Source organism: Macaca mulatta, chromosome 4 (assembly GCF_049350105.2).
Source record: "Macaca mulatta isolate MMU2019108-1 chromosome 4, T2T-MMU8v2.0, whole genome shotgun sequence".
NCBI classification, from domain to species: Eukaryota; Metazoa; Chordata; class Mammalia; order Primates; family Cercopithecidae; genus Macaca; species Macaca mulatta.
In genome coordinates this window covers 153,783,498-153,796,435 of record NC_133409.1, presented here as the reverse complement: position 1 = coordinate 153,796,435, position 12,938 = coordinate 153,783,498, and the positions used below count along the sequence as shown (strand labels likewise).

At 43.2% G+C, this 12,938-nt stretch overlaps 2 protein-coding genes across 2 annotated transcripts; one reads left to right on the top strand and one right to left on the bottom strand.

Moving 5' to 3' along the window:
• The first annotated feature begins 1,432 nt into the window (after window positions 1-1,432).
• Window positions 1,433-8,856, top strand: OR2I1 (olfactory receptor family 2 subfamily I member 1). Its single transcript, XM_078000724.1, has 2 exons — window positions 1,433-6,307; window positions 6,681-8,856. Exons 1-2 carry the CDS (start codon window positions 6,288-6,290, stop codon window positions 7,609-7,611), a joined length of 951 nt encoding a protein of 316 aa, XP_077856850.1. The 5' UTR covers window positions 1,433-6,287; the 3' UTR covers window positions 7,612-8,856.
• Window positions 8,857-9,047: 191 nt separating this feature from the next.
• On the bottom strand, window positions 9,048-12,679 carry UBD (ubiquitin D). The gene is made up of 2 exons (XM_001102785.5): window positions 12,287-12,679; window positions 9,048-9,749 (listed from the first exon to the last, which is right to left on the bottom strand). The coding sequence occupies exons 1-2, from the start codon at window positions 12,311-12,313 to the stop codon at window positions 9,279-9,281; spliced, it is 498 nt and encodes a 165-aa protein (XP_001102785.3). The 5' UTR covers window positions 12,314-12,679; the 3' UTR covers window positions 9,048-9,278.
• Between the last annotated feature and the right edge of the window lie 259 nt (window positions 12,680-12,938).

Sequence of the window (12,938 nt, the reverse complement as noted above, 5' to 3'; positions counted from 1 at the left end):
AGTCCCTGCACCTCCTCTGAAAAGCCCTCCCCACTTCTCCTACTGGTAATGCATGTCCCATCTTCGATCCTCACAGCACTCACTTGCCTTTCCTTGGTTGTTTACTGACTTGTGCCCTAAGTGCATTTTAAAGTAGTATTTTCCTTTGTTTTTAAGGAATTTAACATGCATTCTCAGATGGAATTTCCTTTGTTTTTAAGGAATTTAACATGCATTCTCAGATGGAATTTCCTTTGTTTTTAAGGAATTTAACATGCATTCTCAAACTTCTATGGTCAGGCCCTTTTATTGTGTTTTCTTTAACTCCAGTCCCAAACATCATGCTTCATAAAAAGCAACTGCTCAATAAAATAATAAACACTACTACTCAGGGAGTGCTCACCATGGAGCATGAGGCACTTTGGATCCATTCTTTCAGTCATTCATTCCACAAATCCATTTGCTGTCTGCTATGTACTAGGGAATGTTCTAGGCATTAGAGATACAGCAGTAAATGAAACAGAAGAAGAAGAAGAAGAAGAAGAAAGGACCAAAATCCTTACTCTCAATTAGCTTAGACTTTAATGAGAGACAAAATCATTTTCCTGATTATTTAAATAAGAAAAACAATGGAACCATTGATATGTTAGATAATGATAAATCCTAATGAGAAAGTAATAAGCAAGGAAGGGGCTAGGAATAGTGAGGGAAGAAGTTTGTATCTCAGAATCTCAGATAGCATGGCCAGAGGGACTTTCACTAAGAAGCTGACACTTAGGTAAATTTTCCAAAGGAAATAAGTAAAGTAGTCAAGAAGCAAGTAGTCTGAGGGAAAAGCATTCCGTGTATGAAGAAGAGCAAGCAAAGGCCGTGGGGTAGGAGCAGCACTGTTGTGACTGTGGAAACAGCAAGGAGGCCAGTGTGACTGGAGTAGAGTGATTTATCAGGAAAGGCGGCAATGAGGTCAGAGGGATCTGATGAAGTCAAGCAGCAGTTCTCACCGTGGATGATTATGCCTCCCACTGGGACATTTGGCAATGTCTGGAGCTGGTTTTGATTGTCACAATTGGAGAAGAGGCACTATTGTCACCTATGGGTAGAGCCCTGGGATGGTGCTAAACATCCTACAATGCATAGGACAGCACCCCCAAAAAGGATGATCCAGTCAAAATTGTCAGTAGTACTGAGGTGGAGAGCACTGATCGTTAGGTCTTGTGACTAGGCTTTTTCTTTCTTTCTGTAAGACAGAAACTGTTGGAAGATTTTGAGACAAGAAGTGGTATGATCCGAGTTGTGTTTTAAATGGGTTACTCTGGCTTCCATGTTGAGAATATACTAAAGGTTAAGGGAAGAACCAGAGGATTATTTCAATCATCCAAGCAAGAGGTGATGATTACAAGGACAGACCAGAGTGGTGGTCCTAACAGTGATAACAACTTGTCAGATTCACCACATATTTTTGCAGGTAGAGCCAATAGAATTTGTGGATAGATTATATGTGGGTGAGATGAAGAAGAGTCAGTATCACAAGATTTTTTCTGAGAAACTAGAAGAATGAATTTTCATTATAGGAGACAAGAAAGGCTACAGAAGAAGCACATTGTGGGGGAGAGGGTGGGTAGTAAGGAGTTCAGTTTATGGCATGTTAAACCTGAGATGTGTATTAGACACCAAAATGCTGCTGATGGGTAGACAATTGGACATAGGAATCTGAAGGTTAGGAGAAAAATCCAGGTTGGAAATATAAATTTAGGAGTCATCAGCATGTAGATGGTGTACGATGTCATAAGACTGGATGAGGGAAGTGCATACAAAAAAGGAAAGAGGACGGAACCCTGGGCACAGCAGGGAGAGGAGGAGAAACCAATAAAGGAGATTCAGAAGGAACAGCTGGAAGACTTTGGTGCTTTTGAAGCTGTCAGTCAGCTCAGACTGCCATAACAAAATACTATAAACTGGGTGGCTTGAACAACAGAAGTTTATTTTTCACAGTGCTGGAGGCTGGGAAGTTCAAGATCAAGATGTTGACTGATTTTGGTCCTGGTGATGGCTCTCCTCCTGGCTTGCAGACAACTCCCTACTTGCTGCCTCCTCACAAGGCCTTTCCCATGCTCTTACTCTCTTTCCTCCTATTTGTAAGGAAACTAATCCTATTAGGCCCTCACCTTTGTGACCTCATTTAACCTCATAATTACCTCCTAAAATGCCCATTTCAAATACCATCACATTGAGGATTAGATCTTCAACGTACGAATTTTGAGGGGGGACACAATTCAGTCCTTAGCAGAAGTGAAATGTATGTTCCAAAAAGGAAAGCTAAGTCCACTCTATTGAAAAGCTTCTAACTGGTCAAGTAACATGAGGACTGAAAACTACTATATCAATGTGGAGGTCGGTTTGTGACCTTCGATGAAAGATTTCCAGTGCAGAAGCCTTGTTGGAGCCAACCCAAAAGAGAATTCAAGGACCTGGGTGGTAGCTAGGGGGAAGAGAAGTCAAGAGAAGATTATTTTTTAATGAGTGAAATCAAAGTATGTTTATGTATGGATAGGGATGGTCCACTGGAAGGACAAATTTTACTACAGGAAAAAGGGTAAAGACTAGAGTAATATCCCTGAATAAGTGGAAAGGGATGGAATATAGTGGGCAAGTGGAGGTACTGACATCAGACAGATGCAAAATAGTATAATCCTAACAGTATCAGAAGAAAATGTAGAGTCCCATATGTGAGCACAGATGCAAGTAGGTGAACAGATGGGTTGGTAAGAACTTCTCTTTTGATTGCTTTACATTTTTTCAGTAAAAATGAAGTAAAATTTTTATCTGAGAAAGATGATATTATTTGAGAGAGAGGAGTATTGGGGATTTAAGGAGAGACCAGAAAGTATGCATGAGTTACATAGGAGAGGGGAAAGTGAGTGGACTAGGGAAATACGATTATCCATGACATTAGCCCCTTCCTCTTAAAGTAATGGTCATGAATGTAAAATGAAACCTCTCAGCGTGGCTATGGGCTTTTCTTCAGCCACAGTCAGCTGAACAAATATAGGGAGAGAGTAGGATTATAGTTGGATTTAAATAGGAAAGCAACTTAGCCATAAGAGTCTAACAAGTGAAAAGTGCAGGAACATTGAGAGTATGCAAAGGAGTAATAGTGATTGACCAGACAGTCTAAGCTTGACAGAGAAGTGAAGATACAAGGGACATGAGGGGCCATGATGAATTTGCAGACCTCTCACTGAGGAAGAAACTGAGAGGAGAGGATAGAAAGATAATCTATGAGGATACTGAATTCACCAAGAATCATCACAGTACTGGAGAGAGTGAGAGGGGATCAGGGACAAAAATCTTCAAGGACGAAGGAGGAGCACAGGGAACGAGAATGGTGACAGCCCAAGCCGGGAAGCGGGCTTTGGAGCAAAGCTGATGACACAACAGTCAAAGCTACACTCAAAACTGAAAATGACTTCAACAAATCTACAAAATTCCTGACAGAAACAGTTATTTTCCTTGTTTTACAGACGATGACACTGAGAATCACTGAAGTTAAACAATTAGTTTAAGGTCACTCCATCAGAGAACGAAATTCTAAACCAGTTCCAATTGAATAGTAGAAACGATAATGAGAGGGAATTGTGCTGCCTTTGGCCTTCATACACTGCCAGAGACACACTACCCTAAAGGGACTTTCCTTCCAGAATTTCCTCTTCCCCTCTCTTGAGGACTCCTCTCCGGACACCTTCATGCAAAGTACTAATGATGGGAGTGGGACATCGATTCCCCAGAGCTCCATCCTCTCTTCTAAATAACAGGGAACGTTGATTCCCCTGTTTCTTCTCTAGTGAGAGCACTCATCAGCATGCTTCCTCCTTCTCTCTAACTGTGTCCTTTAGATCCAGGAGGGATTTTGCTACCACCAGCAGCTAATGCTGATTTGCCACCAGCACAAGGCCCAGGTCCTTGTCTGGTCTGTACCCCATTACAAGGTTCTCCAGGAACAGACATCACCACCTCTGCCTAGATCCTGAAATTTCACAAACATAGGTTCTTTCTTACCCGTTCTTTTTATTCCTCTATTTACAAGCACGATGACACCCACCCCTTATCCTCTTCCTGAGATACCTGGCTCTGATCTCAGGCACCCATTCCAGAAATCAACATAGCCATGCAATTGTATCTTTTATTAAATCCTCCCAACTGCCATTTCAAATCCAGAGAATCCAGCCAAGGAGCAAGAGACCAACCTATCATCTGGAAGCTCAAGGTGTAAACATTAGTGCCAAAGATAAGTTATGAAGGTAAGTTGGGTATTACAGTGCCCTACAGCAAATTGTCTCGTGCCGAGAGATACATTCTGAAATACCAAGTGAAGTTTGATGACACATTATATTATATATTTCACAACAGATTTGTCTTCTAGATGTGTGAGGGAGATGATGGGTTTATGTTTACAGGTGCACACATGCCTGTGTTTTGGGGAATTTGTGCATACATGTAACAAGAATGTTATCTGTGCAATTTTATTATTGTGTGCCTGTTTTCATGGTGTGGCATATTTGAAGAGGAATGGTTTAGAGCTTGCCTGGCTAAACTGTTGAGTGTCTGTGTAATCACATTAAAGAATTTGACCTTTTGTAACTCAACATCTCTAGCCACCATAGGTCTGTAAGCCTGAATTCACCTCTCCTATTTTATTCATCTCTGATATGACCCCAAATTATAAAATTATCTCTAAATATAGGTCAGACTTTGCATGTCCTTTTATACTCCACAGTCTCTAGCACAGTGGAGCCTGGTTGATCAAACAGGGAAGGACCTTGAAGTTAGTCAAATATAAGTGGAAGACCTATTAAGCATTTACAAATGATGTGGCCTTGGGCAAGTAATTTAACTTCAATTACTCTCCTAACACACTCTATAAAATAAGGCTATTGCCTAATTTTCAAGTGAGTAAAGATTAGAGTTAATAAATGAAAACCGATGTAAATGTTCATAGCAGTTATATCATTGCCTAGCATAAGAACCCCTTAAAAACCTGTTTCTTAATTTGGGAAAAAGATAAGACAATAGTTAGCATTTATTAAAGGATGACAATAGTTAACAACTGCTATGTGCCAGGCATTGTTCTAACAGCTTTTCATATTTAGCCCCCTTAACATATTTCTATTTTCATATGAGGAAACTGAGGCAGAGAGAGGCTAAGTAACATGCCCAAGGTTGTTCAGCTAGAAAATGGCAGAGCCAGGACTCAAACCCAGGCAGTCTGGCTGCGAAGCCCTGGTTCTTAATCACAACATTAATGCTTGTTCTGCCCAGTGAGGATAAATGAGTGCAACATACAATCAAACAGGATGCTTTGGTAGGGAACAGTGTTTTTCCCCCTGAAAAATGAAAAATTAGGTTACTGTGCTTTTGTAATTAAGAGAAGTGAATATGATGTGTAAAATAAGTTATCTACACAACAATTTATGTCAGGAGTCATGCAGCAGAAAGATTTCTATCCATCACATAAACTTTCATCCATCACATAAACCATATGTTTCTGTACCATTAAGACGCTAGGTTCAACAAGACCCTTTGGAAAATGAGGTTCCTTTTGTTCCCTGGGGTTCTCTTTTTATTTTTTATTTTTTTGATCAATATTTGGTAGTAAAGTGAAGGAGTTCGGACAGGAAACTTAGATGTCATCTAGTTCAAACTCCTTGATTTACACATGAGAAAACTGAGACAAAGGGAAATGAAGATATCCCCATATCACATAACTGGCTAAAGGGAGTATGCTAGGTAAAACCAAGATGTCCTGACTTCTGGTCTACCAGAAAGTGTTCTTTTTTTCTACCCAACTGATTCCTGATTTAAAGGCTAGTATGTATGTGCTGATCTCCCCTCAGTGGGAGGGGCATGGACGTTGGGAGTGGTCTCTATTCACAACAAATTAAAAATCGGTAATCAGCAGTATAATGGGTTGTTAGAAAGTAAACTAAGGCCCAATAAAATATTTAAGAGTTTATTTGAGCAGTGATTCCTGAATTGGGCAGCTCCAAGCCAGAAGTGACTAGGGAGCTCCACTGATCTCTCTGTGGAGAAGCTTTCTAGGACATGAGGAGGAGGCTTTTTAGGAAAACAGGTAAAGCAAAGATAATATTTCATTGGTTACAGTTACACAGTTGCCTTATTTGGTCTATCCCATGAGGAAGTCCTAGTTATATAATTATGTTTTTGTTGGCTGCTTCTGATTGGTTGAGCTTAAGTTCTATGTCTCTTTAATATAGGCATTTACAAGAAATAGCACAAATAAAGTTTCAGACATGCTTGCGAATCAAGCAAGGTTAATGTTACTTAGGAGGCCCAACTGGCTCTGCCAGCTCAAGGATTATTCTGGCCTGGTCTCCATTTTATATGAACAGTTGCATAAATAAACACAGAGTACCTGAAACAACGGAGGTGATCATTCTGCCTACCGAATGTTGGCCAGGCCAAGCTTGGAGTGTTGCTCTTATTCTTAGGGGGATTATTATTAAGTAATCTCATCTGTAAACGGGATTACAATCCACAAACTAACCTTGTATATGCTTCCATTCCCTCGCCCAACCCAGCCCCACACTCCAAGGTTTTTCCTTTGCTTATAAGAGGGTAGTCACCCTTTTTTATTTCGACATTCCAAACATTCTGGGAGTTTTCCTCCTTTAGGCCAACTACAGCACAGAGGAGCGCTTCCTCCTGCTGGGTTTCTCCGACTGGCCCTCCCTGCAGCCGGTCCTCTTCGCCCTTGTCCTCCTCTGCTACCTCCTGACCTTGACCGGCAACTCGGTGCTGGTGCTGCTGACGGTGCGCGACCCGCGCCTGCACACGCCCATGTACTACTTCCTCTGCCACCTGGCCTTGGTGGACGCGGGCTTCACCACGAGCGTGGTGCCGCCCCTGCTGGCCAACCTGCGCGGACCAGCGCTCTGGCTGCCGCGCAGCCACTGCACGGCCCAGCTGTGCGCATCGCTGGCTCTGGGTTCCGCCGAGTGCGTCCTCCTGGCGGTGATGGCGCTGGACCGCGCGGCCGCAGTGTGCCGGCCGCTGCGCTACGCTGGGCTCGCCTCCCCGCGCCTATGCCGCGCGCTGGCCAGCTCCTCCTGGCTAGGCGGCCTCACCAACTCCGTTGCGCAAACAGCGCTCCTGGCTGAGCGGCCTCTGTGCGGGCCCCGCCTGCTGGACCACTTCATCTGTGAGCTGCCGGCGTTGCTCAAGCTGGCCTGCGGAGGCGACGGAGACACCACCGAGAACCAGATGTTCGCCGCCCGTGTGGTCATCCTGCTGCTGCCGTCTGGCGTCATCCTGGCCTCCTATGGTGCCGTGGCCCGAGCTGTCTGTTGCCTGCGGTCCAGCGGAGGCCGGAGAAGGGCGGTGGGCACGTGTGGGTCCCACCTGACAGCGGTCTGCCTGTTCTACGGCTCGGCCATCTACACCTACTTGCAGCCCGCGCAGCGCTACAACCAGGCACGGGGCAAGTTCGTATCGCTCTTCTACACCGTGGTCACACCCGCTCTCAACCCGCTCATCTACACCCTCAGGAATAAGGAAGTGAAGGGGGCGGCGAGGAGGCTGCTGTGGAGTCTGGGGAGAGGCCAGGCTGTACAGTGAGTAGGTTGGGGAGGGGAGAAAGTATTAAGCCAGAACCCAAGGATGGAAATACCCATTAGTGAGTCAGTTTAGACTTCAGACTCTTCATTTTTGTATGATAATCTGCAAGATTTGTCCTAAGGAGTCCAATGGGGGAAATGTTTTCCTCCCGTGTGGAAATGTTTAGTTCTTGAGGGAAAATTCCTAAATCCTCTATATACACAGGTTTAAGGAAGGAAAACCTACCCCTCACGACTCCACGTGCAGGTAAGATGATGGACGTGATGACTGCCTTTAGCTTCCTCCCTATCTGATGGAAGACCGTGGAAGACCTCTTGATCTCTGCCATCAGAAGTCTCAAGTTGACAAGAAAATCATAGTCCCTACTCTGCAGGAGAGGGTCATCCAGAAAAAGAGGCCATGGACTCTCTTCTCGGAAACCAGTCCAACCTAGTGCAGACCTTGCCAGGGGACCAGTGCCCTCCCCAGGGCATTTCACCCATAAGTGTGATGAGGAAAGCCCATAAGTGGTGGTGAATTTTGTTGAGTGGGGTTAAGATGGGAAACCCTCCTGCAGGAGTTGGTTCTTGAACAAGTTTTAAAGAAACAAGGAACTAGGACGAGTGTGGAAGAAGGTGGGCATGTCTCAGGCTGTGAAAAAAAACTCACAGGTGATCAATAGTGAGACATGAGAGAGAGAGAGAGCAAGAGTCAGAAAGAGGAGTAAATGGAGGGAGGAAGATGGAGGAAGTTCTCAAGACAGGAACAGGGATCTACTCATGAAAAAAAGCAGAGAGAAAAATGCTCAATCAGCAGAACCTGAGCAGAATATTGAGGTCAATCCAGAAGCCAGCTCCTCACCCACCCTCGCCCAGACCAGCACCCTTATCATACGGAAGACCTGCTAGACCCTATGGCAGGTAGGAGAGAGGGTGGTCCACAGTCCCCCAGCTTCAGAAAGTTTGTTCTCTCCCGGTGTCCATCTACCCCTAGGAACCCCCACTAGTTACACACAATCACTAGATCCCTGTGGAAAATACCTTTCCTTGCCCACCAACATCCCCATAAATAATAACTATTTTAGTTGGGTGTGGGACATAGAGAGTGGGAGGGGGCATGGTGCCAGACTTCATTTCATACCAAATAGCCTTAAAGGAGAAGAGGGGGAAAGGAGCTCAATTTAGTTTCTAAAATGTTTAGTAATTTGATTATGATCATGTCAGAGCAACTAATTCATTTTAAAATAAATCATTTCACTATGCTCTGTAAGTAGAAATTCATTTTGATTCAACCATTATTGAGTGATATAAATAAAGCACTGGGCTTAACAAACACAGAAATTCAGAAATCAGTAGAACATGGATCCCAACCTAAAACTCTCTTGTCAAAAAGGAAAGGAGATAGGAGTTTTTCCATAAATAACAAGGTATCAAGAAAGAATTAAATTGCAAGCTGGCTTTGAATGCTCTATTTTGCCTTAAAATTTTATTTACTAGTCTCAGTAATACATTATTAAAAATCCTGCCACTTAATTAATTGTGTTAGAATCAAAGAAACAGAGTTGGACAATATTCTTCATCCTACCCATCCCACCCAAATCTTACTCTACTCATCTCATTCTCACGTTGATTAAGAGATTAAAAGAAATAAGCTTTTTGGCCCTTGCCAACACCCCATCCCCAGGGTGGTCACCCTGCAATACAATAAGATGTCAGGAAGAGTAAGTTGCCCTTTCTGATTCCATAATCTGCCATCATCTTCCCATCTTCCAGTCTCTTTCCATTGCAATTCACAATCTGGGTCTCAGGGGTTACACCCGTCTTGGTCTCGATCATTGCTTTCACTTGTGCCACTGAGCTGGACCTTCGCACCTGGAGGAGGTGCCTCTGCCCCTCATCACGTGACTCCACAAGATACAAGGGCAGCTCCTCATCACTGGGCTTCACCACTTTCAGGGTAAGGTGGATGGTCTTCTCCTTGTCAATGCCATAAGATGAGAGCCTTCTCCGTGGCTTTAGGATCTTGGAGCCCAGCAAAAGAACCTGGTCCTGCACAGGAACCTTGGTCTTAGACCGGACGTGTTCATTGATTTTTTTCACGCTGTCCTCTGGGTTGGCATCAAAGGTCATTAAATCCCATTCCTCAGAAAGAACATGCACCTGGGAAGTGAAAGCCACAAGACAGTTGCCTAGGATGCCTGCCTCACTTTACATTTCTGCTCCCCACCACAATGGCTCCCACCCTTCCGCTATCTATCTGGTCTCCTAGCTCCTGTTCAGTAGCCAGTGTCCCTCTCTTTCTTGGAACTTCTCCTTTGGAATTACCAAGTTGCAACACAAATAAGAAAATTTGTCCCATTCCTTTATAATCACACCTTTTTTTCAATCTTGAGAATGAAAAATAAAATCCTGAGCCCCCAACCAATTGAACGGACCCTCTCTTGCTCAGAGGGACCCTAGAGAAATTTTAAGAACTTAGTCATTGGGCCAAGGGCAGTGGCTTATACCTGTAATCCAAGAACTTTGGGAAGCTGAGGCAAGCTGATCACTTGAGGCTGGGAGTTCGAGACCAGCCTGGCCAACTTGGTGAAACCTCATCTCTACTAAAAATACAAAAATTAACCAGGCGTGGTGGTGAGTCCCTGTAATCCCAGCTACTCGGGAGGCTGAGGCATGAGAATCATTTGAACCCAGAAGGCAGAGGTTGCAGTAAGTGGAGATGGCACCACTGCACTCCAGCTGGGGCAACAGAGTGAGACTCTGTCTCAAAAAGATAAATAAATAAAATACCTCAGTCATGATGAAACAGGAGGCTGGACATGCCTCATTATATCTTCTCCCTTTTGCAGTTTAGACACAACTGACTAGCAACGTTAGAGATTATAAGACTGAAAGAATGGATTATTGGTGGCAATAAGATTTTTGTAGCAAATTTTAAACAAGACCTAAGGCTATAATAGGCAAGAGTTAAGTCATGCATCCCTACACTTAAAGAATAAACTATGTTCTAACTGCCACAAAGTATTTTTCTTTTTTCTGTAGCAGCTAAACAAGCACTGGCCTCGAGAGGAACAATATTAAAACAATTACAGTTCATCCATAGGCTAACTGACCCCCTGTTCCTCAAGCCATAACTACAGTTTTAATTGGACAAATGACTGATTTCAGTAATTTTCTCCTGATAAGAGACCACTGACCATGGACTGGTTCTGGCTAGTCTACAGAAGCTGCACATTTGAATGCCTTTGTGTCCCTGCTTCGCCTTTTCATGTATAAGGCCTAACTGTAATGCAATTAAATGTTAAGTCTCCACCTCAGAGTGACCATGGGTGGTATATAACATGCAAGCTTATTCAACATGCATGCATTAGGACTCCCTTCATGAATATTCATTGCCTCTGCCATAACCTATTGGATATGTATACTTAGCAAACCCCTTCAGCATAAATTCCTGTGTCACTTTCCTCCTACAAAGCTTGCTTTTGGTTTTCAACCAGAAGCCGAGCTTCTCAGCTTGTTAGAATGGCTACCTTGCAGACTATAACCCTTCATAAGAAATGAAGTCTCCTTTCTAAATTTATAAATTGTGTGATTTTTTTTAGTTGACAATTTTTTATTTCGCTTTTCTGTGCATTTCAATAGATGTAAAAAACATACCTTTATTCATCTCGAGATGTAATTAAAGGTTTTCCACCTTATTTACCTGCCTCTCCTATCCAGATAAAGTTTGTCAAATGTCAAAAAAGTAAATACAGAGCTTCAAAAGATGTACACCAGACTCTAAAAACAACTGTCAAAGAGAATTTCTAAAATATGACAGCCTCATAAGATACAGCAATAGGATACCCTCTGTCAATACTTCAGAAGGAAATCCTGGGTAGGGCACATAATCACTGAACTGTTATTTTTTTTTCTAATCTCCCACTGCTTTACAATAATAACTTACATATTACAGTGACACTACGTTCAATGTTTCTTGTTAATTTATATTTCTTGTATTTTTATATCTATCTAATATAGAATACGATCTCCTTTGATTAGACCAAGGCCTCACTCACAGAAGGTAGGGACTATGTCTAAGTCTTACTTCAATAGCTGGAAAACCCTAAAAGACTGGAAAACTCACTCCTAATGGCCACTTGAAAGCCTGAGAAGACCTCCCTCATACTCCATTCAGAAATATTTTCCCAATCTAGATATTGCAGACATTTCTTCACTGGAGGATCTGTGTTAAGCATTGCCTTAATTCCAGGTTCTCTCCATAGTGCATACTTTCTTATATAATGTAATGTGTTAGATCATTAACAACTTCAGATAAATGAGTTTTGTGAAGCTCTCCTTTGAGAGGAAAGAGAAGATTAAGTTTAAGAACCCTAAAAAATGTTTCCATAATTTCAAATCTCACCAGCCCTGTGGAACACAAAGCTCACCCCCACTTTTTTTTTCTACCATTTATCCCTAAGAGTAGCTAGTCCAATGTTTGATTAAAAAAAGAACACAGAAGCCAGATAACCAGCTTCTCTTCAGACAATCCCTCTTCCCATTCTGCAAATGTCAATGCCAGCCTCTTCCCCTTAAGGATGCCTGCCCAGCCACCCAGAGCCCTGAGTACTGTCCATCCCCCGTTTCTAAGATCTCTCCCCAACTCTTGAAAGTGCTTTTCCTTTCCCCATCCCCTTTATCAAATCCCAACTTACAGAGAGGCAGGAAGCATTGGGAGCCATCTTTGCAGTCAAGGGGCCAGAAACCAGAGACAGAAAAAGGATTTTAACTCCAGCTTATATACCAGCGTTGAATTGGAAATCCCCTCCTGGATTGCTGTGTTTGTCCAGCTTTGCTGTGCCCTTTGTTCTTGCATGCTCCCATGAATTTTCTTTCACTTTTGCTGGGCAGGAGTTAATAAACAAAGAATGCTTTCTGATTACGTACTTCTCCCCTCAGGCAATCTATTTGCAATCCTCATTCCAAAAGGGATGGTCTTTCTGTGTTGAAAACTTTTCCCTGATTAAAAATCCACTCCTCCTCTCCCAGTTCTGACTTATTACTGTCCGTCCTGTGGCCTGGGCCCTCACTGGCGTGAAGACCTGTAATGCTTGCTGAACCTCTCATGCTGCCTTTAAGAGCACCCCATTACTCAGGGGCCGTCCTAAGAACGAGAGCACCCAGGCAGGATACGGCAGTCAGCATTGTGTGGAGTGCTGTGACTGTGAGCCTGACATGACTAGTCTGGCAGAAGGTGTAAAACATGCCTTAAGAAGACATAGGAGAAATAACCTCAGACTGAGAGGAGATACGAGTTAGAGTCCCAGGAGGGCCACTTGCTACATTACCTTGGGCAAATCCATTCAT

Coding starts and splice junctions, on each gene's coding strand:
- OR2I1 (XM_078000724.1), top strand. CDS start 6,288: ATGCTTGCGAATCAAGCAAG. Junction 6,308..6,680: donor ATGCTTGCGAATCAAGCAAG/GTTAATGTTACT, acceptor GGCCAACTACAG/CACAGAGGAGCGCTTCCTCC.
- UBD (XM_001102785.5), bottom strand. CDS start 12,313: ATGGCTCCCAATGCTTCCTGCCTCTCT. Junction 9,750..12,286: donor CCAATGCTTCCTGCCTCTCT/GTAAGTTGGGAT, acceptor TTCACTTCCCAG/GTGCATGTTCTTTCTGAGGA.